Source organism: Sus scrofa, chromosome 1, assembly GCF_054392235.1.
Source record: "Sus scrofa isolate SSC_HxYL_T2T_F1_AM1 chromosome 1, Sscrofa_HxYL_maternal_Yorkshire_Landrace_v2.0, whole genome shotgun sequence".
NCBI classification, from domain to species: domain Eukaryota; kingdom Metazoa; phylum Chordata; class Mammalia; order Artiodactyla; family Suidae; genus Sus; species Sus scrofa.
In genome coordinates, this window is record NC_139383.1 from 116,341,221 (window position 1) to 116,367,364 (window position 26,144).

A 26,144-nucleotide genomic window follows, 5' to 3' on the forward strand; every position below is an offset into this window, starting at 1 on the left:
TTCTCTTATTTTCTTTAAGGGAAAACGATGAGGGAGTTGGAGGTTCAGTGGGAGCTGTTCCCGGAAATCCCCAGAACGTCAGCACAAGCCTGGGAAGGGAGGCGGGAACGTTACAGTGGAGGATTATGAAGGCCGTCGGTGGCTGTGCAAAGGAAAAAAAACCTTGCCAAGAAAAGAGGGTATATAAAGCCCTGTTCATCAAGGACTGAAACCCAAAGGGGTTCCCTCAAAGCTTTATACGGCGGAGAGAAAACGTCCAGCATCCGTTTCCTCCAAGAGGGCGTGAACTGCAGGCAAAGGCAGGTCCCGAGGGTCAAGTGCCCCTTTCTTCCACTCCCACAACCTCTCCTTCGGTGATCACATCACATAGGTGACCTAGAACTGACCCAGAATTTCCTCGGACCTCTTACCCGCGCCCGCCGCCACAGCCTGAGCGAGTGCGGAGACCGCATCAGACAGGATGTACGGAGAGCTCTCGGAGTGCAGCCCTGCGGTCCAACCCGCCCGTGGCCATGGTGACCGCCGGAGACACGCAGCTCCGCCCCTTCCTCGCGACGTGGCCCCGCCCCTCCAAACCCGGAAGCGCGGGGCTCAGGCCAGCTGCGCGAAAGATTCGCGAGAGAGGGCGGTGGCCCAGGCCTGCTTGGCCGCGCGCCCCGCCCCTCGGAGGCCGGCTTTCCAACGCGCCCCCAAGGTCTGCAGAGCTTGCGGGTACAGAGCGCTCCACCCACCGGCCCCGACCCGGGCCCAGCAGCCTCCCTGGACTGGACCCGTGCTGGAGGGAAAAGCCGCCTTGGGGAGGCGGGAAAGGGAACTGGAGGCGGCCACGGAAGGTGAGGGTTTGGCTGGGCCCTGAGAAGCGGAGGGTGTGAGTGTTTGATGTGTTTGTGGCTGCAGGTGAGGGTGGTTTGTATTGTGAGCGGCTGCCTCTGTCGGCGTGAGTTTGTGTGGATCCGACTGTATCAGTTCATGTGACCATGCACGTGATTGGATGTCCCTGTGTGTGTTTGACTGAGGTCGATTCTGAGTTCGTGGAGGAGATCCGTGTGCCTGTGACCCCGCCTTTGTGTGGCTATCAATAGTGGGAGTGGGAGAAGGTGGAGGTCTGTGTATGAGTCGCCTAGGGTGAGGTGGAGGACGCTTGACCTGGGTACATTCTTGTAATCCTATCTTGGGGCTACACTGCTGCGGCCCAGGAACATATTTTTCTGTAAACTTTTAAGAACTCTAAGCAGACTAGTTGTTTTGGAGATTGCACCTCAGGCTGAAAGTGATAAATGCCTTTGTCACTGCTGAGTGGGGTCCAGGTGTGAGGCTGGTGAATGAGGCATGGGGAAAGTAGCAGGGCTAGGCTGTCTCACTTTTCCTCTTCTCCTTTAACTGGGGAGTCATAAATTCTGCATATGCTGCTGCTTTGTCTCCACCTACAATGTTCCAGCTCCTGTTGGCACAAAGATTCAAGAGACTGAGGGGTAATCGAATAGCTGTGTGCCAAATTTCCAAAAGCTTTTATATAAGCCATCTATACAAGATGAGGTGTCACAGTCGAAATGTCAGGTAATCAGCGTTTACTCCCATGAGGTTTAGAAGGTAATGAAATAAGTTTTTGAAGAAAAGAGAGATAAATCTTCCCCTGAGGAAACCTAAAAAAAGAATAGTTCTGGACTGGTATGCTGAGGTATGGAGGCCTACATTAAAAAGCCAATGGCATCACCTAGAGAGTCTCAGGTTCTAATATTTGGCTATTGATGGTGTTAATAATAATCACAGATTGTCCATAAGTCGATCATATTGTTGAGATAAAGGATCAGAAAACCTCTGACTAGTTAAACTGGTTATATGACTTAGACATTTGTAAAGGCGATTTCATTGACTGTGAATTGGCAGGTTCTGTTGAAACCCTGAGGATAAGTGGACTGTAAATTGGCTGGTTCTGTTGAAACCTTGAGACATAAGTGCACATAATTCTTGGTGCACACAGTTTTATTGTTGAGCAAGCACAAGGGGCAGAGAGGCCCAGGTGTCCAGAGCACTCGTGAGGAGGGGTTTCCTTAGGCAAGATTAAGGCAAAATTCCTGCAGTCCCTTTCCCACCAGCATGAACAGGTGCTTTTTTTTTTGTGAAGAGTCGAATTGTGAGAGATCAGATCAGTGTTGAGCTTGTGGTCCACATTCTTTCTTTAATTCTGACCAGTTTGGTCAAAATCTCAGTTAACTTTTTTTTTTTTTTTTTGCCATATGCAGAATGTTCCCCTTATGACTTGGAGAAGTATTCCTTCCCCTGTAGTGGATGAAAGAGAGCTGGGAGAACAAACTGCCTTTTCATACCACTCACAGCTGCTTTCCTTTTGCAGCAGTTTTTTTTTTTTTCACTTAAACGTCAGTTGGTCAGATGCAGCATTTGGTATCTATCTTACCTTTCATGTCCTGCCAAACCAGCACAAGTGTTAAAATCACTTGCCTCTACAAAAATTTAGTCACAGTTGGCTGGAATCTCTCCGTCCAGCAAGATTAGTTATAAATTGTTATAATGTTGGATGATTGTGAATAATACTGAGACTGTGGTAAGGAACATCTTTCTTCTTAACTGTTGCGGGAAGAAGTGGATGAGTGACGGTGAATGTGTGTGCCTGATTATGATGGGAGTGTGTGTATTTGTATGATGGTTTGGTTTGTACATTGCAATGGATTCTAAACTATGAATATTTTATCCCAAGTTTGGTGAACCTAGAAGCAAACTTTCTGGCTTTAATTAGCTAAGTTGTTTTATAACTCTATTGAGTAGGTTTTTTTTTTTAAATCTAAATATGTTTTTGATATTTCCTCCTATACAACAGTAATTGTTTATAGTAATGTAATACTAGAAAATGTCTTCATTAGGAAATATTTAGGTGATATAGGAGTATTTCAAGTCTGTCTAGGTAGAAAATATTCCATAATTAACTATTTGTGCTAGCTGCTTTCAGTTAAAATCAGTGACCAGCTTAGAGAAAGGCTGTAATTCAGATGGCTTTGATTTTTAACATGTTAGTATTTGTTAAGAGGAAATGGATGTGGAGAGAATGATTTCTTCAGTTCAGTATGAGTAAGAAGTACATCTTTGCACACTGATTTTTCAGCATAAAACTAGCTGATGACTTTCTTGATGCTTTAGAGGCACTTAAGATTTTAATAAACTTTTCTAAAAGTACCATCCTGGCCTTGAGAAAAGAGACCCTTATTAGAATGTAAAGGTGAAACCAAGTTTAATGTTGGATGAACACATTTACCATCTCCTTGGAGTTCAGTTAGTAAACCTTAAGTTTACAGGTCACAGTTGTGCCTGCTGAATACCTTGGGTTCCTGAAGGAGCAAATGTGGAGGGCCCAGGAAGAAGATTAATTGGCTTTAGACTCTCCTGCTCCTGATCAGTCCAGAGAAGCCCCTCTGAAATGGCAGTTCAGAATCAGCCCAAAAGTTAAGTCCTAGGGTCTCAAACTCAAGGGAAACCCATGCATGCTTTGGGGTGGAGGACATGATGCAAATAAGCATGTGAATCCTTCCAGACTGATGGGTGGAAGTTCCTCATTTGGCCATAAGAATGTGCAACAAGGAACTATATAATTTTCAGGTTTCTGTTAGGATGACGCAGATGCCTGAGCAAAGACGGGCAGCCTTTAAGTTGAAGATGCTCAGCCAATCCAGTGCTCATAGGTACCCTGGTTTAAAGGGACTCCAGGATTGTCTGGTTCAGCCAGCTTAGGATATAGCTATTTATTTAGTCAATAGATAACGCCTTTGCTTTGGAGACACAGTGGTGAAACAGTCATAGATGAGAAAACAAGCCCAAAGAGTGTAAGTGGCTTTTTCAAGGTTACAGAGCTACAAAAGCTGGAAATCACTAATCTCATAACAGAAAACTACACATTTTCTTCCAAAGGCACATGTTTTGTTGCTAGTTATTGTGCCTTCAGGTCTATTCTGGTATCTTGTGATCGATTTTTCAGAGGACATTATATCACTTTTAATATCCATACGAACAGCAAGTTTTACTATATTTTGCATTAAAAACTACATGTGAGTTTCTGAAGTTATACTCTGCTAGAGTTAGATTTTGGGCATTTTATGAATTTATCAGGAAGCAGGCTTACATTAACTCCTTTTTCTAGTGTAGACTCTTCTCTAGAATTCTTTCAGACAGGAACATCTTTATTAACATGGATTCTTAAGGTATTGTCAAAGGATAGGTAATGCTGGACGTTCCCTTGTGGCATAGTAGGTTAAGGATTTGGCGTTGTGGCAGCTGTGGTGCAGGCTGCAACTGTGGCTCAGGTTCCATCCCTGGCCTAGGAACTTCCATGTTGCTGCCAGTGTGGCAAAAAAAAAAAAAAAAAAAAAAAAAAAGTGATGCTACTATAGTTTGGAATCTTTTAACTAGGACAGGCAGTCAGGTGTCAGAAAGACTGCTCTGCATGTGGTCCTGGTTTTGCAATAGCCATGGGATCTTGAGTAAGTCATTTAAAGTTTTTAGGCCAGATTCCTCTTCTGGAGGAACTAAGGGGGTTGAAATAATTCTCTCTCAGGGCCCTTTCTGCTCTATGATTATAGGATTTCACCAAATTGTTTTCCGTAGTTCAAGTGTATACTGACAAGGTAAAATAGCCCATTTCCTTGGTTTCACCCTTTAAAGTATTGTTGGTAGAGCTAGACCAGACTCTACATTTAGTTCTGATGTAAACATGAATTCTTGACATGAAACATCACATGCTTTTATTTCAGGATTAACCTCCATTTCAGCTAATCATGGGAGAGATTAAAGTCTCTCCTGATTATAACTGGTTTAGAAGTACAGTCCCCCTTAAAAAGGTATGTATGGTTTTACTACACCTTTTATTTGCAAAATCTTGTATTGTTTTTGTGTGTGATTTAGACATCCTGTCCTGTAATGTTTGAGAGTAAAGGTTATTGCCAAGTATCATGACTCTGGGTTGCAGAGCATAAAGTTCACCTCTTGCCTGTCAAGCACAATCAGCTTTTGAGACTTATTCAGAGTAAAAGCAGGAATGAGTATACTCATTATTTTATAATTGCTTTTATATATTTAAGCAAGCAGGAATATGTGTACTTCTCTGTATAGTTTAGTAGAAAGCTAATAGCAATTGTGCAGTCAGTGCAATTAGAGTCTACTGGAAAGCGGTTTCCTGTTCCTCAGATTTAAGCTTTCCAATGGGGCATGTTACAGATTCTCTGTTTTCAATGATACGTACTCTTCCTGGAGACTGTATTTGCCTGGATGTCTAAAAACCTTAAACAATTATATTGAAGTTTGTTGACTCACTCCAAAATTAACCCCACATGTTTGGGATTGCACTAGACAAAGGTCGTATCAGAGTCAATTCTTTGCTGATCCCCTTGCAGAAGTATGAGTCCTGTGACCTGAAGATCATCTCTGTCTCTGTTATATTTCTTCAGGATAGATAGGTGTGGCAGTAGCATGCAAGTTTGAGGTAATAACAGAATTACTCTTCATATAGAAATTTGAGATACAGTCTCCAAGTATAAACTGAATACCTGCTATATACCTGGCATTGTTGTAGAAAGTCCACGTATCTCTAACTTAATTCTTTCAACAGTTTAACAAAGTGGGTAGTGGTGTGCCCATTTTACAGATGGAAAAACTGAGGTGTGTGGAGGTTAACGTGTTAAAGGTCACACAGCCTGGTAGAGTTTGGTTTAAAATCAAATTAACCTGGCTTCAAAGACACAACTTCTTGGCTGCTTACCAAAGGGAGCCCCTGTTTCTTCTTGCTACCCCAGAAGTGACTGCCCGTGCTACAAGAACTGCTCTTTGTCTTGTCCCATCCCCTCACATAACTTGCGTGAGTTCCCTTGATGGACTCACTCAGTAAGCCAGTTACTGGACCCAACACAACTCCAATACATCTAAATATTCTCAGAATTAGTTACAGGAAATAGTTTCATTGATGTGATTTTCTCCTTTCATCAATTTGGTCCACAAGTCATGAAAAGTTTGCTTGAAATTTTATTGTGCTAGATTTTAAATTATCACACAGATAGTTCATCTTTGGGTTAAGGATCTGGTGTTGCCGTGAACTGTGGTGTAGGTCGCGGATGCGGCTTGGATCTAGCATTGCTATGGCTGTGGTGTAGGCCAGGGCTACAGCTCTGATTTTACCCCTAGCCTGGGAGCTTCCATATGCTTCAGGTGCAGCCCTAAGAAGACAAAAACAAAAACAAAAACAAAAAAACATGCTATTTTTGTTACTTTTCTTCCTGACTGGATTATGAAAATAATTTCCCAGAAAATTTCAGCGATCTGAATATCTTTATCTCATATACATTTTCTTACTATAAAATTGGAGTTTACTCTATGCACTGTCAAAGGTCATTGAGATTTTTTACCACATTCATAGCAAAAAGAGACATGAAGAGCAAAAATGTGAGTGGCATATACAAAAGGCAAAAATATAATCATGAGATGTACTGCCACTTGGGGAAGTCCAGAAGGTATTTGTTAGGGCCCTCTGGACTTTGCCCTTCCCTGTTCGTCTGCTCCTCGTGATGCCAGTGATCCTGGTTAGTATGTGCCACCCAAAGTGACACTGTGGGACCCGCAGCACCGCCAGCTCATAGCTCTCAGAAAAATAGAACCTTGAACTTTTTAATATAAAGGTAGGATAAGTATTGATTGGCATTGGTCAGAGTTCAGGCAGTTAATGTACTCTTCTAAATACCAGCAAAAAGTCAGCCAAAGAGAGCAAAAATTAAACTATCTTACAATGACTACGAAGAGCTGACACTGTTGACACTCTTCAACACTCGTATCCGCCCAACTTTGTGCTGAACACCTGATTTGTCTCAGCTCATTTAATGCTCATCTTTTTTCTCATGTTGGGTCAAGAACCACTAAATCAGGGAGCTTTCTAATAACCTTCCTCCTTCTCCCCAAAACACCAGTTTTTCCCTGAGCCCACTCCCCGCACCTGACTGGTTTGAAACATTCCCTGGGGACAGACACCTGCACCTGCCTGGTCCCTCCTCTCCAGCAGCCCCCTCAGAGGCAAGGTCTAGGTCAGCTTCTGAAGCATCTCCTGAATGGAACCATCTCTACCCAGTTTCTCCCAGGAGCCCGGAGTCTCATCTTCCTTTCGCCTCCCCTGTTCACAGGCTGACCCTGATGATCTCAGGGAATCCTCTGGGCCAGCGCTGGAGAATGACTCTGCAAATTGCCTTCCTCCTACATGCTTGTGCATGCGCGCGCACACACACACATGCAGCCAGAGATATGGGGAAGAAATAAGATGTCATGTACCAAGTTTACTGTTTAATGGTAAACAAAATAAATTTCATATAATCATGGCTGGGAAGGAAAACTCAAAACTGATAGAAAAAGCAGCTCTTGGGAAGAAGAGTATCAAGCAATTCCATGGACTATGTTAGCACTGAAGAAGGAAAAGGAGAACAAAGCCGTTTATTATATGTGCTAGTCTGGTGTGAACCTTGTGTTAGCTTGTAACAACTAAGGCAGTGGTATTAAAATTGTTAGCAAAATTATAGTGTTAAAAATATCTATATAAAACCAAATCCAAAGGTTTTTCATTTTTTTCTTATAACTTTTCCTCCAGATTATTGTGGATGATGACGATAGTAAGATCTGGTCGCTCTACGATGCAGGCCCCAGAAATATTAGGTGTCCTCTCATATTTCTCCCTCCCGTCAGCGGGACTGCAGATGTATTTTTCCGGCAGATTTTGGCTTTGACTGGCTGGGGTTACCGGGTTATTGCTGTAAGTATTACTGATTCAGGATTAAAACTCAGGTCCACATTTTGTGTGTGTGTGTGTGTGTGTGTTTGTATGTGCATGAGCTTTTGTTTCTGATTAACTATAGTAATGGGCATGTTTTTTATTGAGGTAAGATATTGTTTTCCTTTTTTAAAATATGAAAGGGAAGAGTTCCTGTCGTGGCTCAGTGGTTAACGAACCCGACTAGTATCCATGAGGACGCAGGTTTCGATCCCTGGCCTCGCTCAGTGGGTTAAGGATTTGGTGTTGCCATGAGCTATGGTCTAGGTCAAAGATGCGGCTCAGATACCACATTGCTGTGGCTGTGGCTGTGGTATCAGCAACCAGAGCCACCGGCTACAGCTCTGATTGGACCCCTAGCCTCCATATGCTGCGTGTTCGGCCCTAAAGAAACAAACAAACAAAAAATGTGAAAAGCGGTTTTTTGAAAGAAGGTGGCGAGGGACTAAAACAGAGGCACAGAGGGGACAAACCTCTACTGGAAACCTTCTCTACCTCCAGCTCATATGTGCATTTTCTGATTAAGTCTGGCAAGTGGGAAGCATTATCTTTGTTTATAGGTGAGGAAACTGAGATCCAAACCATTTTAGTAATCCCCAAGGGTCACCCAGCCAGTAGGTGGTGGAGGGGAACCCATTTCTAATCCTACTTTCACCCCGCTTCTTTTTTTTTTTTTTTTTGTCTTTTTTGCTATTTCTTGGGCCGCGCCCACGGCATATGGAGGTTCCCAGGCTAGGGGTCCAATCGGAGCTGTAGCCACTGGCCTACGCCAGAGCCACAGCAACGCGGGATCCGAGCCGCGTCTGCAACCTACACCACAGCTCACGGCAACGCCGGATCGTTAACCCACTGAGCAAGGGCAGGGACCGAACCCGCAACCTCATGGTTCCTAGTCGGATTCGTTAACCACTGCGCCACGACGGGAACTCCTCACCCCGCTTCTATTCCACTACTGCTTCGGGGGCAGCACAGGGATCTGTTAAGGTCCAGGGGACTGAAAGCTTGTTTAATGTCTTTGACAGCTGAGGTGAGATTCATTAATTAGCTCATATCCTTTACATTTGGTTAAGACCTTTTTTTCTTTTTTCTTTTTGTCTTTTTTAGGGCACACCCATGGCATATGGAAGTTCCTAGGCTAGGGGTCCAATCAAAGCTACAGCTGCCAGCCTATGCCACAGCCGCAGTCATGCCAGATCTGAGCCACCTCTATGACCTACACCATAGCTCATGGCAATGCCAGATCCTTAACCCACTGAGTGAGGCCAGGGATCGAACCTACTTCCTTATGGATGCTAGTCAGATTTGTTTCCACTGAAGCTCGACAGGAACTCCCACCTTCTCTTTCTTGAGAAAACTAGTTATTGTTGGCTGCCTACCACCTTCTCCCCAGGTCTTTTCTTCTCTGGCTAAATTTCTCCAGATTTTTTTTTTGGCCCTCCCATGGCATATGGAGTTCCATGCCAGGGATCAGATCTGAGCCGCAGTTGTGACCTAAGCCACAGCTGTGGCAACACCAGATCTTTAACCCACTGTGCTGGGCCGGGGATCGAACCTGGGACCCAGTACTTCCAAGACACCGCTGTTCCGACTGCACCACAGTGGGAACTCCTTCAGATTCTCAAATTGTTCGAATTGTTCCTCGTAAGGTGTTTGAATCCCTATAGCACAATCCTCCCTCGTTCTGGGTTTTTGGTAATCCCTCTCAGTGTACAGCATTGCAGGAGAGCAGGGTAGTAACTGCCCTCATCCCAGCCCTCGGCAGCCTAAGTCGCAATAGTACCTGTCCACGTGATCACTGTTTTTTTGTTTTTTGTTTTTTTTGTCTTTTCTAGGGCGATACCCACGGCACATGGAGTTTCTCAGGCTAGGGTCTAATCAGAGCTGTAGCCGCCGGCCTACGCCAGAGCCACAGCAACTTGGGATCCGAGCTGCGTCTGCAGCCTACACCACAGCTCACGGCAACACCGGATCCTTAACAAGGATCCCAAGGATCCTTAACAAGCAAGGCCAGGGACCAAACCTGCAACCTCATGGTTCCTAGTTGGATTCATTAACCACTGAGCCACGACAGGAACTCCCCACATGGTCACTGTTGATCAATCAGGGAGAAGGGGGAAACTGAACAGGCATCTCTCTCACTTTAGAGCATTTTCCAAAGTTGATGGTGTGTTTATTGCTCCAAACTGGCAGGTCGTATAGCTTTGCCTTCTGGCTGAATAGTTCTTCTCGCCCTCAGGCTTTTTGAAATGGGATTTCCCTATTTCATTAGCTACCTAATAAATCAAGAAAAAGCCAGGAGTTCCCATTTCGACTCAGGGGAAATGAATCTGACTAGTATCCATGAAGATGCGGGTTCAATTCCTGACCTCGTTCAGTCAGTTGAGGATCCAGCAGCGCTGTGAGCTGTGGTGTAAGCTGCAGACATGGCTCAGATGTGGCGTAGGCTGGCAGCTGCAGCTCTAATTTGACCCATAGTCTGGGAACCTACATATGCTGCAAGTGTGGCCCTAAAAAGACCCCCCCCCCAAAAAAAAAAAGAAAGAAAAGGCCAGCAATGTCTTTAAAATTACTTTGGCCTTAAGATTTTTTTGTTTTGTTTTGTTTTTTGTTTTTTCTAGGGCCGCAACCATGGCATATGGAGGTTCCCAGGCTAGGGGTAGAATCAGAGCGGTAGCTGCCAGCCTACACCACAGGCACAGCAACATGGTATCCGAGCCGTGTCTGTGACCTTCACCACACCTCACGGCAACGCCGGATCCTTAACCCACTGATCGAGGCCAGGGATCGAACCCACAACCTCATGATTCCTAGTCAGATTTGTTAACCACTGAGCCAAGACGGGAACTCCTGGCCTTAAGATTTGATCAGAATGCCCAACCTCACGGTGTTCTGAAACTTACTAGGTATTTTTTCAGTATATAGCAGTTAAGTTGTGTGGATCCATCATTCATTTAAATTTTTCTTGAGGAGTCTGATTGTGGCTCAGCGGGTTAAGAACCTGACATAGTGTCTGTGAATATGTGGGTTCGATCCCTGGACTTGCTTAATAGGTTATGGATCCCAGTGTTGCTGTGGCTATGGCATAGCCACAGCTCAGATTCAACCCCTAGCCCGGGAGCTTCCATATCCTGCAGGTATAGTCTAAAAGTAAAAAAATAAACAAATTTTAATGAGATATTTATAGATTCTTGCAGGAAATAATAGAAAAATATCCCTTTTATACTTTGCCCAGTTTCTCCCAATAGTAACATTTTATAAAATTGTAGCAGGGTATCACAACCAAGGTATATTTTTAAAATTTATTTTATTGAAGTATAGTTGATTTAGAGTGTATTCATTTCTGCTGTACAGCAAAGTTATTCCATGATGCATTCATTATTCCATTATATATTCTTTTCGATTATGGTTTATCATAGGACACTGAATACAGTTCCCTGTGCTATACAGTAGGACCTTGTTATTATCCATTCTCTATATAATAGTCTGCATCTGCTAATCCCAAATTCCCAATCCATCCTTCCCCCACTCCCACTCCCCCTTGGTAACCATAAGTCTGTTCTCTATATCTGTGAGTCTCTTTCTGTTTCATAGATAAGTTCATTTGTGTCATATTTTAGATTCCTCATTTAAGTGATATCATATGGTACTTGTCTCTTTCAGATTTACTTCATTTAGTATGATAATCTCTAGGTCCATCCATGTTGCTGAAAATGGCATTACTTCATTCTTCTCTTTCTTTTTTTTAGGGCCACACCCGCAGCATATGGAAGTTCCCAGGCTAGGGGTCAAATCGGAGCTATAGCCGCCAGCCTATACCACAGGCACAGCAACACCAGATCTGAGCCGAGTCTGCGACGTATACCACAGCTCAAGGCAACGCTGGATCCTCAACCCACTGAGCGAGGCCAGGGATTGAACTCATATCCTCATGGATACTAGTCAGGTTCATTACCAGTGAGCCACCCCTGGAACCCCATCATTGTTTTTTTAAAAGTTGTATTGGATTATAGTTGGCTTACAATGTTGTGATAATTTCTGTTATACAACGGAGTGATTCAGTTATACATACACACATATACATTTTTGTCAGATTCTTTTCTTATATGGGTTATCACAGAATATTGGGTAGAGTTCCCTGTGCTATATAGCAGGTCCCCATATCCATTCCATATACAGTAGTGTGCATATGCCAATCCCAAACCCCCAATCCACGTCCACCCCTGACCTGTCCCCTTTGGTAACCATAAATTTGTTTTTGAAGTCTGTTTTTGTTTTGTAAATAAGTTCATTTGTATAATTTTTTATATACCATATACAAGTAATGTCATATGATGCTTGTCTTTCTCTGACTTATTTCACTTAATATGATAATCTCTAGTTGCATCCATGTTGCTGCAAATGGCATTATTTCACTCTTTTTTATGGCTGAGTAGTATTCCATTGTATAAATGTACTACATCTTCTTAATCCATTCCTCTATCCATGGACATTTAGGTTGTTTCCATGTCTTGGCTATTGTGAATAGTGCTGCTATAATCATAGGGGTGCATGTATCTTTTGGAATTAGTTTTGTTCAGATATATGCCCAGGAGTGGGATTACTGCGTCATATGGTAGTTCCATATTGAGTTTTCTGAGGAACCTCCATACTGTTTTCCATAGTGTTGTACCCATTTACATTCCCAACAGTGTAGGAGGGCTCCCTTTTTTTCACACCCTCTTCAGCATTTGTTGTTATAAATCTCCAGCATAGATTTCTTTAATGGTGGCCATTTTGACAGGCATGAAGTGGTAGTTTTGATTTCCATTTCTCTAATAATTAGCGATGTTGAGCCTAACATGTACCAGTTGGCCATGTATATGTCTTCTTTGGAGAAATGTCTATTTAGGTCTTCTGCCTGTTTTTCTTTTTTCTTTTCTTTTTTTTTTTTCTTTTTTTCTTTTTGGCTGTGCCTGCAGCATGCAGAAGTTCCCAGGCCAGGGATCAGATCTGTGCCATAGCAGTGACAATACCAGATCTTTAACTGCTAAGTCACCAGGGAACTCCCTTCTGCCTATTTTTCTACTGGGTTGCTTATTTTTTCATAACCAAGACATTGATGTTGCTATAATCCACTGAACTTGTTCAGATGTCCCAGTCTTACTCATACTCAGGTGTGTGTGTGTGTGTGTGTGTGTGTGTGTGTGGTTTACAGTTTTGCCACCTGTCTAGGGCCCAGACATAAAAATGTTATCCCCTTCTTTTAGGCTATTGTCTGAATCACTTTTCAAATTTTCTGCTAGGGAGAGTCTGTTTTCCATCCTGCCTCAGGGTAGTGGACTCGGAATTTTAGTAGTAATCAGAATTTTAATAGTAAAAGTAACATATCATATCTGAGATTATCCCCTGACTTACATGGCAGTCTCTATCCCAATGATTTGTCAATGACAAAATGAATCTAAGTGCTTAAAACAACAAGCCTATCAGATGGGTTTTACATATATTAAAGAGAGGGGAACTCAGGTGACAAGCTTGAGTCCCCTAGAAAGGAATTAGTGACTTTTTTTTTCTGCATTATTATCAACATTAATAGGCTACTTAAGATCAAGCACTTGAAAGTTTTGGTCACAGATAAAAGTACTATAAGAAAACAGATAGAATGAGGAAGTCAAAAATGGAGGAACAGTTTTACTGAGTACTTTCTTTTAAAAAAAAAAAAATGCTACCACAAAGAGAGGAAACTCTCTTTAGAACAGATTTTATTTCTAGTTCTCCTGAGCCACAGTTCAGAATGAATTGGATGCAACTAGAGCTAATCATACTAAGTCAGAAAGAGAAAGACAAATACCATATGCTATCACTTATATGTGGAATCTAGAATATGGCATAAATGAGCCTGTCTACAAAACAGAAACAGACTCACAGACATAGAGAACAGACTTGTGGTTGCCAAGGGTGAGGGGGGAGGGAATAGAATGGACTGGGATTTTGGGGTTAGTACATCTAACCCCAATGAACTGTTATATTTAGAATGGTTAAGCAATGAGGTCCTATTGTGTAGCACTGGAAACTATACCCAGTGTCTTGGGATAGACCATGATGAAAGATAGTATAAGAAAGGGAATGGGAGAGAGTGTGCCTGTGTGTGCCCGCGCCTGTGTGTATATATATGTGTTGTTTCGCTGTACAGCAGAAATTGGCACATTGTAAATCAACGATAGTTTAATAAAAAAAAGAATGAAATTGGATTAAAAGGAAAACAGTATTTCTTCACTTGAATGGGTTCTGCTTTATTCACCCTTGGACTTTTTCAGAGTCTCTCAGCTATTTGGAAAGGAAGTAAATGTGAATTGAAATTGTTGTTTACTTACTAGAGCATGCTTTTTTATTTTTTAAATTATTCTGTTAGATAAAATGTGAATTTTGAAGTTTAGAAGATGAGACCTAATTTTCATATATTTTGAATAAAGAGCAAAGCTTGAGGAGATAAAAAATGCTATTAATGAAATTTTTCATATATATATGAATTGCATTTTACTTTGACCATTTCTAAAACAAATTTTAAAATTATTATTCCAGTTGCAGTATCCAGTTTATTGGGACCATCTTGAATTCTGTGATGGATTCAGAAAACTTTTAGACCATTTACAATTGGATAAAGTGAGTACCTTGAAATGAATTACAGCTGGGTTTTTTTTGTCTTTTTTTTTTTTTTTTTTTTTTTTTTTTGTCTTTTTGCTATTTCTTTGGGCCGCTCCCGCGGCATATGGAGGTTCCCAGGCTAGGGGTCGAATCGGAGCTGTAGCCACTGGCCTACGCCAGAGCCACAGCAACGCGATATCCGAGCCGCGTCTGCAACCTACACCACAGCTCACGGCAACGCCAGATCGTTAACCCACTGAGCAAGGGCAGGGACCGAACCCGCAACCTCATGGTTCCTAGTTGGATTCGTTAACCACTGCGCCACGACGGGAACTCCACAGGTGGTTTTAATGCAACATTTACATTGTAAAGTATAATGTTGTCTTATTTAATTAATTATTTAATTAATTACTTTTTTTTTTTTTTTGCTGCCTGCAGCATACGGAGTTCCCTGGCCAGGGATCAGATCTGAGCAGCAGTAATGCTGGATTCTTAACCCACTGTGCCAGGCCAGGGATTGAACCTGTATCCCAGCACTCCAGAGACAACGCCAATCCTGTTGCACCATAGCAGGAACTCCAGTTTTTTTCTTTTCTTTCCTTTTTTTTTTGGCCATATGCACAGCGTATGGAAGTTCCTGGGCCAGGCATTGAATCCAAGCCACATCTGTGACCTACACTGCCAAGGATCCTTTAACACACTGAGCTGGTCTGGGGATCAAACCTGTGCTATGGTATCCTTATCCCACTGCACCATAGCAGGAATTCCTCTTTTATTTCTTAATAACAGCTCTTTTGAGATATAGTTCACATACCATACAGTTTACCCTTTTAAAATGTATAATTCACTGGCTTTTGACATTTTAATGTGTGCAACCATCACCACAGTCAATATTATTTTATTTATTTATTTTTTGGGGGTCTTTTTAGGGCGTCACCTGCGGCAAATAGAGGTTCCCAGGCTAGGGGTCTAATTGAAGCTGTTGCCACCAGCCTATGCCACGGCCACAGCAACGTGTGATCCGAGCCGCATCTGCAACCTACACCACAGCTCATGGCAACGCTGGATCCTTAACCCACTGAGCAAGGCCAGAGATTGAACCCACAACCTCATGGTTCCTAGTCAGATTCATTTCTGCTGCGCCACGATGGGAACTCCTATTTTATTTTTTTTGCTTTTTAGGGCCGCTCCCGTGGCACATGGAGGTTCCCAGGCTAGGGGTCAAATCAGAGCTACAGCTGCCCGCCTACACCACAGCCACAGCAACACAGGATCTGAGCCACGCCTGCAACCTACACCACAGCTCACGGCAACACCAGATTCTTAACCCACTGAGCGAGGCCAGGGATCAAACCTGTAACCTCATGGTTAATAGTTGGATTCGTTTCTGCTGTGCTACAATGGGAACTCCACCACAGTCAATTTTAGAACATTTTCCACCCCAAAAAGAAACTCCATACTTACTCAGCAGTCACTCCCTGAGCCCTGGCAACCTAATCTACTTTGTCTCTATGGATTTTCATATTCTGGATATTTTATGTAAATAGAATTATGTAATATGTGCTTTCGTTGCTGGCTTTTTTCACTTAGCATAATGTTTTCAGGGTTCTTCAATGCTGCAGATTGTATCAATACTTGATTCCTTTTTATTATCAAATAATATCCCACTGTATGGATATCACACATTATATTTATCCATTTATCATTTGGTTTGTTTCCATTGTTTAGTTATTATGAATAATGTGGGTATGAACATTCTTGTTCAAGTTTTTGTGTAGACATGTTTTCAGTTCTCTTGGGTATGTACCTGGGAGTGGAAATAATGAATCATAGTTTTCTCAAGGAGAAATTACAGAATGGTTTCATTTTCTAATGTGATCTGTGAATATTTTTAACTTGCACAATTTATATGCACAGTCTTTTTTTTCAATTTTTTTTTTCTTTTTAGGGCTGCACCAGTGACACACGGAAGTTCCCAGGCTAGGGGCTGAATCCAAACTGTAGCTGCCAGCCTACACCACAGCCACAGCAATGCCGGATCTGAGCCTCAGCTGTGACCTGTGCCTCAGCTCACAGCAATGCCAGATCCTTAACCCACTGAGTGAGGCCAGGGATCAAACCCACATCTTCATGGATACTGGTCGGGTTTTTAACCTGCTGTGCCACAACGGGAACTCCTATATGCACAGTTGTATTTTTTTCTTGACAGGGTGTAGACATTGCACTTAAATGCAATATTCCTAAATTTTTACCTGCTATAGACATTTCTAATGACTGGTAATGACAATAGTATTCTGTGGTTGGTGAAGATTAAAGCACTTTTTTGATACTTCAGGATTGATCGTTGTTTTTAGGATCCTTCTTGTGTTTGTTTCCTATTAGGTTCATCTCTTTGGGGCTTCTCTGGGAGGCTTTTTGGCCCAGAAGTTTGCTGAATACACTCACAAATCTCCCAGAGTCCAGTCCCTCATCCTCTGTAATGCCTTCAGTGACACTTCTATCTTTAATCAAACGTGGACTGCCAACAGGTGAGAATGTAAACACTCAGCCAACATTTTTATTATTTTTGTTCAGTGCAATTTTTAAAATGTTGGCATTTGTTTTTTTGATGCATTAGTGAGGGAGGGGCCATTTTTACTTGGGTCTTCTAAAACTGTCCTGCTTTTTATAAATAAAAACAGTCATCTTTGCAGAAGAAAAGAAGGCAAAGAACTCTAAATTCAGCTGTTTCTATTCCTCTAAATCATTATCTGGCTTTGTCTACTATAGGTGTATCTACCCTTACAAGTTTCTCTTCAGAGCATAATATGTAACTGATAACTATCCTCTTGCTCCGCCAAGTGTTTTGTGTACACAGTTCTGTGTGTTGACTGATGTTTTTTTTTTTAAGCCATATGGCTTCTCCCAATTTTTGATCACATTCTAATGTAAACCTTTATACAAATTACTTTTGCTCCTTCCCTTTCTGGGTAATTTCCTTGAGGTGTGTTCCCCAAATGGAGAGACTGGAGCATTTAGTCAGCAGATGTTCTGCATGCCCTGACACTTTCACCTTTTTTTTTTTTTTGGTCTTTTCTAGAGCCGCTCCCTTGGCATACGGAGGGTCCCAGGCTACGGGTCTAGTTGGAGTTGTGGCCAACGGCCTATGCCACAGCCACAGCAACGCAGGATCCGAGCTGCGTCTATGACCTACACCACAGCTCATGGCAACGCTGGATCCTTAACCCACTGAGCAAGGCCAGGGATGGAACCGGCAACCTCATGGTTCCTAGTCGGATTTGTTAACCACTGCGCCAGGATGGGAACTCCCACTTTCACTTTTTAGAGAGATGGAAATGATGGAACGCTCTGCGGGACACCTGCTTCCTCTGAGTCCTCCCTTCTTGATTTTTATCATTTTAATTAGTTTGATAGGTTAGTAATGGTACCTTAAAGCCGACTTCATGTGCATTTCTTTCATTGTTAGCAAGGCTAGGCTCTGCCCTACAAAGCAGCCTGGAGACTGAACCAACCTGTGTGATCAGATGGGTTTTCATGTAATGGTCTAGGTAAACATCGTTTTCACATCTGCTTAGTATGTTGCCCTCTTGATTTTTTAAAAACTTTTCCTGATCTTTTCTCAGTCATTTACTGAGCATTCGTGTGGCAGTTGCTTTTATACCTTAGCCACAGATACTTCACGTCCAGATGATGTGCTAAAGCTCATTGATTAGTTTTCATGTTGTTTGAATTGCCCTGGTATGTTTGTGCTCCTGTGTATCAACTACTTTTTATCAAATGTCTGCTTACTGTGTGCCACACCGAGGCTGCAGGAGCCAGCAAAGCCAATAGGATGCACCCCTCACAGAGCACACCTCTATTTAAAGGCATCATCACCTTTAGAAGATAAGAACTGGGGGTGGGGGGTGGGTAGAGAATGTAAAAACTTCACTGAAGTTTATTGAAAGAGGGCCACAGGGCCAGCTGGTCCTTGTGAGGGAAGCTCACTGAAAAAATGCATCAGAAAGTGGTCTGCACTTTTATAAGTCATTTTCAGCATAGGTTCAGGGAAATTCATGTTTATCCTAATATGGCTCTCAATGTAATTAATAGAATAAATATTAACACATATAGAAATACATAAAGATTGAATTGCCTTGAATTAGCTCAGTTGAATCTATTGATAGTAATAGGAGGTACAATAACTTTTCATTTTGCTATTTTTGAAATCTGTCTTAAATATCAACCATCAAAAGGTGACACAGACCTTAAGGTTGATATGTTAAGTGTTCAGTTTTCCAAAAGTAGGTTAACCATTGGATATAGGACCAGTTAGAAAATAAAATCTTGGGGAGTCCCTGTTGTGTCGCAGCAGAAACGAATCTGACTAGTATCCATAAGGATGCAGGTTCAGTATCTGGCCTTGCTCAGTGGGTTGGGGATCCAGTGTTGTGGAGAGATGTGGTGTAGCTTGCAGACGTGGCTGGGATCTTGCGTTGCTGTGGCTGTGGGGCAGGCTGCAGATGTGGCTTGGATCCTGCATTGCTGTGGCTGTGGTGTCGGCTGGCAGCTGTAGCTCCCATTTGACCCTTAGCCTGTGAACTTCCACATGCCATGGGCGCAATCCTAAAAAAGAAAAAAAAAAAAAAAAATCTTGGGATCATCAGAATGTCTTCCTCAGTAAAGGCATTTAGAAATACTGCTTATAATTATTCCACATTCTCAAAAGTTGAATCATATTAAATCGTAACTCTTTGGGATCTTAAGGAAGTGTATTTAAAAACTAGACGCTTCAACTAGCTCTTTGAAGGAGATTAGGTCCTTTTATCTCTAGATCCCAAGTACCTAGCTAATGCAGGGTTCCAGCATTGAATATTTGCCATTTATGTGTAGTGTTAGAAGTTTAAATGATCAGTTTTGTTTGTTTTACAGCTTTTGGCTGATGCCATCATTTATGCTCAAAAAAATAGTTCTTGGAAATTTTTCATCTGGCCCAGTGGACCCTATGATGGCTGATGCCATTGACTTCATGGTGGACAGGGTAAGGCTCATGGCATTGGCGTAGGGATACCTTGTACTGGGAATTCTCATGTCTGCTTGGTTCCTGAAGAAATATCTGTCTTTCCGAGTGTGTATGAGAGGTGTTTCTTAGGCAACCTTCCATATTAACTTTAATGCATCCAGATACCAAGGCTTCTAAGTACTTCATCAGAATCACTTGGAGGAACTTTTAAAAATAACAGATTCTAGGAGTTGCCTTGTGACACAGCAGATTAAGGATCAAGTGTTGTAGTGCAGTGGGGCTCAGGTCACTGCTGTGGCTCAGGTTTGATCTTTGGCCTGGAGACTTGCACATGCCGCAGGCACCGCCCGCCCCCCTCAAAATTTACAGATTCTAAGGTCTCAGACCAGACCGCCGATCTGGAATCCCTGGCCAAAGGGTCTGAGAATCTGGGTGTCTGGGTTTTTATCCTCTCCCTCCTCTTCTGCCTCCCCCGGGTGAGTGTGATGTAGCAGGTCTGGAGTTGCATTTAGGAACTACTGGGATAGACAGTTTTTGAAGCCTCTTCCAGCTCTGAGGTCACTTACATGTTTATCTGTCCTCTTTGAGCTGTTAGAATGGGCTTGCTGCCAACCTGGTTGAAGAGGCAGCTCACGTTGAGGGCTATGGAAGGCTGGGTGCCCAGGGTAGAAAAATGTCACCACTTGCAAGGTCCAGTTCATGGTCTCATAGACGTTGTGTTTCCTCAGTGGTGACCTTATTGGCCTCACCACACATTTATAAGGACAGAGATTATCTGTGGCTTTAATGTAAATGTGAAGAAATTCATTTAAAAATTAATTAAAAGAAAATTTACCTGTGTTTCTTTCTGCAGCTGGAAAGTTTGGGTCAGAGTGAACTGGCTTCAAGACTTACCCTGAACTGTCAAAATTCTTATGTGGAACCTCATAAAATTCGGGACATCCCCGTAACCATTATGGATGTAAGCTTCCTTTTAAGTAAAATAGATGCTAAACCTTTTAAAAATGCAATTCAAGATGCAGTGTGCCTCTTCAAATGCTGCCTTGGATATGTTTTTTTTTTTTAAACCTCAGGTTTCTCAATTCCAAAATAGTCTTCTATTGCTTAGCCTATATTTTTCCTGGCAAGAATAATACCACTGAAATCAAAATAAATTTAAGCAAGCATGGTAGTCCTTACCCATTTTGGTTTGTTTTTGCTATTCTCATCAATAGATAATGCTTTTTACTTACTATACATCTGGGCAGCAAGTGAAGGTTCATTATGAGGTAGAGAATCAAGAATTCCATAGTCTAGGAGTTACTATCGTGGCTCAGTAGTCAACGAATTTGACTAGCATCCCTGAGGACACAGGTTCAATCCCTGGCCTCACTCAGTGGGTTAAGGATCCAGCATTGCCATGAGCTGTGGTGTAGGTCACAGGTGCAGCTCGGATCCTGCAGTGCTGTGGCTGTGGTGTAGGCTGGCACGTATAGCTCCAATTAGACTCCTAGCCTGGGAATCTCCACAGACGCTCTCTTCTGGAGTTTCCTGGTGTCTTAGCAGGTTAAGGATCTGGCATTGTTACGGTGGTGTCGAGGTTTGATCTCTGGCCTGGGGATTTCTGCATGCCACAGGCACGGCCAAAAGAAAGCTTGTTTCTTATATTGTTAAAAAAAATGTAGTGTAATATACATGACAGAACTCACCATTTAAACTACTTTTAAGTGTATAGTTCAGTGGCATTAACTACAGTTTTACAGTGTGCTGCCACTACCATTGTTATCTAGCACCAGGATTTTTCATTATTCCATACTGAATCTGTGCCCATTAAACAGTAACTCTCCATTTCCTCCCATCCCACGCCCATCCCTAGGGCCCTTTATCCTTTTTGTCTGTAAGAATTTGCCTATTCTAGGTTCTTCATATAAATGGAGTCATATAATTATACTTATATTTCTAGTTTGTTTTACTTACTTAGCATAATGTTTTTAAGGTTCATCCATGTTAAAGTATACATTACTGTTTATGCTTTAATAATGTTCCATTGTATGTATATACCACATTTTGTTTATCTTTTCATTGGTTGATAGATATTTGAGTTGTTTTTAACTTTTGGCTAGCTGAACATTGGTGTACAAATGCCCAGTTGAGTTCCTGTTTTCAATTCTTTTGGGCAGTACATACCTAGAAGTGGAATTGCTGAATCATTTGATAATTCTGTGTTTAACTTTTTAAGGAACTGCCTTATCTTCTGCAGGGGGTGTCCCATTTTACACCCACTAACAATGCATAAGCCTCCCAATTTCTCCATGTCCTGACCAACCCTTGTTATTTTGATAGTAGCATCTCACTGGGGCTTTGACTTTTTATTTTAATTTCTTTTGTCTCATAATGGATTTATTCCTAAATGCAAGTAATGTATTTTTATTTTATTTATTTTTTAATTTTTTGTCTTTTTAGGGCTGCACTTGCAGCATATGGAGGTTCCCAGGCTAGGAATCCAATTGGAGCTGTAGCCCCTGGCCTACGCCAAAGCCACAGCAACGCTGTGCTGATCGGAGCCGAGTCTGTGACAGCTCATGGCAACGCTGAATCCTTAACCCACTGAGAAAGGCCAGGGATCGAACCCACAACCTCATGGTTCCTAGTCGGATTTGTTTGCACTGCACCCTGACAGGAACTCTTTGCCTGCCCTTTCAAAGTTTCATTTACCACTTGGGTACACGGTCACTTAAAAACTGTCTACAGGTTTTGGTAAGGTGGTGTTGCACCTATTTTTATTTTCATAGGTTTGTTTCTTTTAAATTTCTTTGAAAAATTTTCTGTGTTATGTATAAACATAAATTTGTATGGTTTTTGTACTGAAAGATTCTTAAGTCATATACCCCAAGTTTCTAACAGTGGCTCCACCAAGAAAGCGTCTGGACTTTCTTATATTCTTAAAAAAATTTTTTTGAGGAGTTCCTGCTGTGGCACAGTGGGTTAAGAATCCGACTGCAGTGGCTTGAGTCTCTGCAGAGGCATGAGTTTGATCCTCAGCCTAGTGTGGTAGATTAAAGGATCTAGCATTGCTGCAGCAGTGCCTGTATTTAGTTCTTGGCCTGGGAACTTCCATTTGCAATGGGTGCAGCCATAAAAGAAATTTTTTTTGAATTTTTTTTCATCAAGCATATACTACTTATATAAGTGTTTTTGAATTAATAAAACTACAATGTTCTTTGGAGATTTCATGATCTTTTTGAAATTGGCATTTTTCAGTGATTGTTTGCTATTAATACTCTGCTAATTTAGTTAACTATATTTGGGCAAAAAGGAAATTCATGGTAGAATTTTTCCTCCAAAACAATGCAAAAGACATTTGGCAGTAAAAACTGCAGCTAATGTTTTATGTTGGGGTTAGAGTTGCCAGGGAGGAGCAAGAGGGGGCGGCCCAGGCGACAGAGAGGTTCAGTGATGTTGCCTGAAAGGAGTGCTTGGGGTAACGCTTAATGTGAAAAGAATATACTGAAATGACAGTTTCGGCCTCATGTTTTTAAAAGGTGTTTGACCAGAGTGCACTTTCAACTGAAGCTAAGGAAGAAATGTACAAACTGTACCCTAATGCCCGGAGGGCTCACCTTAAAACAGGAGGCAATTTCCCATACCTGTGCAGAAGTGCGGAGGTGAACCTCTATGTACAGGTACGTCCTAGGTTAGAACCCAGAGCACTTTGAACCCAGAGTCTGAAATATAAAAAAAGATTTTTTTTTTCGGTTATGGAGTAAGAGTGAGAAACACAGAATTCTCTGTAGCAGTGAGGCACTAACTGATAAAGATGGTCTATGTTCATAATTTACTGGAGAATTCAAGCATATTAGAGACAGCGGGTGACTCTCTGCCCACCATCCGTTTTCTTAGAACCACAGGCCTGAAGTCACACACTCAAGTAGCCATTTGGCACGACGGGATCTTGGCTCCCAGACACAATGATTTCAGTCAGAGCAGGACACCAGACTTAAATGGGCTCAGTCTGAATGCCATGATGTGACTTCTTGGCCTAATTTTAATGCCTGAAAACACACATATAAACTAACAAATACCATCTCTTCTAATATCTACCTAAATGGATATTAGAACAGTGGTGAGAAATGATAGCTTTGCAATTTGGCAAAAAGGTATCAAGAGCCTGTTTTTTTTAAAACAGTCATGTTCTTTGATCCAGTCATTCACTATGGCAACGGCTCCTAGGTAGAGGATCATAATACAGAAAAACTTGCATGTCAAAGACAGTCATTCCCGTGTTACAACAGCAGAGGATGGGAAGGGTAGACACCTACTTGTGAAGCGGCATTCCACAATTTAAGATGTTTATAAAGAGTGCATAGTCACCTGGAAGGAGTTCCCATTGTATGTTGCTCAGTGATAATGAACTGGACTAGTATCCATGAGGACACAGGTTCAATCCCTGGCCTTGCTTAGTGGGTCAAGGATCCGGTGTTGCCATGAGCTGTGGTGTAGGTCACAGACGTGGCTCGGATCTGGCATTGCTGTGGCTGTGGCGTAGACCAGTGGCCACAGCTCCACTTCCACCCCTCATCTGGGAACTTCTATATGCCTCGGGTGTGGCCCTAAAAAAAAAAAGTTTATAGTTACCTGGAAAAACTGCTTGCATTTTAAGTGAGGAAAAAACATCCCAAATTGTGGTTTTTGAAAATTATCTTGAGTTTCCCATTTTTCTATAATTGTTTAGTGTTTACATATGTACTTTTATCAAAGTATAGTTGGTTTACAATATTATTGTAGTTTCAGGTGTACAATAGTGATTCAACATTTTTATAGGTTATATATTCCACTTAAAGTTGTTATAAAATACTGGCTCTGTTCCCTGTGTTGTACAATAGATCATTGTAGCTTATTTTTTCCATTGTAATTTTTGTACATTTTAACCCTCTACGCCTATTTTGCCCCTACCCCTAGTACTTTGTAATTACAGAAGTAGAAAACATTTATACAGGACAGGATGTTTAACCTAATGATTCTGCATTTTTGCAGATACATTTGCTGCAATTCCACGGAACCAAATACGCGGCCATTGACCCGTCAATGGTCAGTGCTGAGGAACTTGAGGTGCAGAAGGGCAACCTCGGCATCAGTCAGGAGGAGCAATAGCTGGGGCTGTTAGTGATGGGTGGTCCATGTGTGCATACAATCAGTGACGTCAGCGCCTGAGAGTCGGCCTCTGGTTGGTTGGTCAGGTTCACCGGTTATCACTGTGTTTGGAACTAGGACTGATTGTCATCTTCGTGACAGGCGGCAGCTCTTCTAAGCCAGTGTAACTATTCCTTCTTCAGTTTTTTTAGCCTTTGAACTTAAAGAAGTACTTTTGAAAACTCCCATTTTAAGAATTGTGAAAATTTTGCTACCAAAAGTCTTCACCACTGTTTCTTTGAGGTTTGGGATTTTGTGGGGTTTTCTCCTTTCCTTTCCCTTCCTTCTTTCCTTTCTGTTATTTGCTGTTAATGTTGCACATCCACATTGTGTATCAAAATGACACTGGTTATTTTGATGCTTTCTTGTTTATAACCGTTATCTGAGTGCCAAGGTAGTCACCCAGTGTTTGCTCTCCTGCAAATCAATGACTTCTAATTTCAGTTCAGCGAATTGTTTTCAGTTTTGGCTGTTGTCTTTCTACCCACTGCAGTCTTTGGAATAAAAATTCAACTTTAGTGAGTGGCTTTGTGATTATTGTAGCTGCCAACCAAACTACCTACACATTGGGCTTTCTGAGAGCAGAGTGGTGTTTGCCAAGTCTGTGCGACTTTAGGTAAGTTAGGTAATTTTTCTAAAGTGCAGTTTGCTCATTGTTAGGTTATAGGAACTGTCATTTATTGAGCTTCCGCTGTGTGCCAGGTACTTCTCATGCCTTCTTTTTTCCCTTCAGTGAAAAATTTTCAACATATGTAGAGAAAATAATGCTCGTCACCTGGCTTAAAAAATTATCATCTCTTATCCCATCCTCACTTTTTCCAGACATACATCACTGAATTATTTTAAGGCAATTTCTGATACCTTATATCATCTGTAAATATTTTATCTGTTGAAGGTGTATATAGAAATAGAGTTCTCCTATGGTGCAGCAGGTTAAGGATCTGGCATTGTAACTGCTGTGGCATGGGTTTGATCCCTGGATCTGGAATTTCCACATGCCACAGGTTAAGCCCCCCACCCCAAAAAAGAGAGAGAGATAAAATAATGCCATTATCACACTTAAAAAATTTCACCAGTAATTCCTTTGTATTATCTAACATCCTGCCAATATTCCTATTTCATTATTTCATAAATGTCTTTTTATGGGTGACTTGTTCTAATCAACTTCCAAAGTTCACACTTTGTATTTGATTAAAATCTCTCTTAAAGCTTATTTATTTTTTTGTCTTTCTTAGGGATGTACCCATGGCATATGGAAGTTCCCAGGCTAGGAGTCAAATTGGAGCTATAGTTGCCTGCCTACACCACAGCCACAGCCATGCCAGATCTGAGCTGCATCTGCAACCTACACCACCGCTCACGGCAATGCCAGATCTTTAACCCACTGAGCAAGGCCAGGGATGGAACCTGCAACCTCATGGTTCCTAGTTGGATTCGTTAACCACTGAGCCACGACAGGAACTCCAACCTTCTGCATTTTTTAGGCCACACCTGTGGCATGCAGAAGTTCCTGGGCCAGGGATCAAACCTGCATCACAGCAGCAACCT

At 42.0% G+C, this 26,144-nt stretch overlaps 3 protein-coding genes across 11 annotated transcripts in view; 2 read left to right on the forward strand and 1 right to left on the reverse strand.

Moving 5' to 3' along the window:
- The window catches only part of MTFMT (mitochondrial methionyl-tRNA formyltransferase), a 41,440-nt gene extending 40,607 nt beyond the window's left edge, over positions 1–833 (forward strand). The window contains exon 7 of the mRNA XM_084987235.1: positions 20–833. Within this exon, the coding sequence (XP_084843361.1) occupies positions 20–31 (12 nt within the window). The 3' untranslated portion in view covers positions 32–833. The remainder of the gene's footprint in view (positions 1–19) is intronic.
- SPG21 (SPG21 abhydrolase domain containing, maspardin) lies at positions 20–25,114 on the forward strand. 7 transcript variants are annotated; one of them, NM_001244929.1, is given in 9 exon segments: positions 591–833; positions 4,758–4,844; positions 7,625–7,786; positions 14,363–14,443; positions 16,808–16,953; positions 19,337–19,445; positions 20,281–20,388; positions 22,949–23,089; positions 24,441–25,114. In NM_001244929.1, coding segments are annotated over 8 exon segments (927 nt in total). In that variant the 5' UTR covers positions 591–833; positions 4,758–4,781; the 3' UTR covers positions 24,558–25,114.
- The window catches only part of ANKDD1A (ankyrin repeat and death domain containing 1A), a 105,523-nt gene continuing 101,578 nt past the window's right edge, over positions 22,200–26,144 (reverse strand). For all 3 annotated transcript variants that reach the window (XR_014809695.1, XR_014809715.1, XR_014809701.1), the window contains one exon: positions 22,200–23,131. The gene's annotated coding sequence lies outside the window, so the exon portion shown is untranslated. The remainder of the gene's footprint in view (positions 23,132–26,144) is intronic.

Excerpts from the sequence above, each read along its gene's own strand:
- SPG21 (XM_021072177.2), top strand. The coding sequence starts at position 513 with ATGGTGACCGCCGGAGACACGCAGCTCCGCCCCTTCCTCGCGACGTGG. Across the intron at positions 16,954-19,336 it reads CAAACGTGGACTGCCAACAG|CTTTTGGCTGATGCCATCAT; the intron begins GTGAGAATGTAA and ends TTTGTTTTACAG. Across the intron at positions 19,446-20,280 it reads TTGACTTCATGGTGGACAGG|CTGGAAAGTTTGGGTCAGAG; the intron begins GTAAGGCTCATG and ends TTCTTTCTGCAG.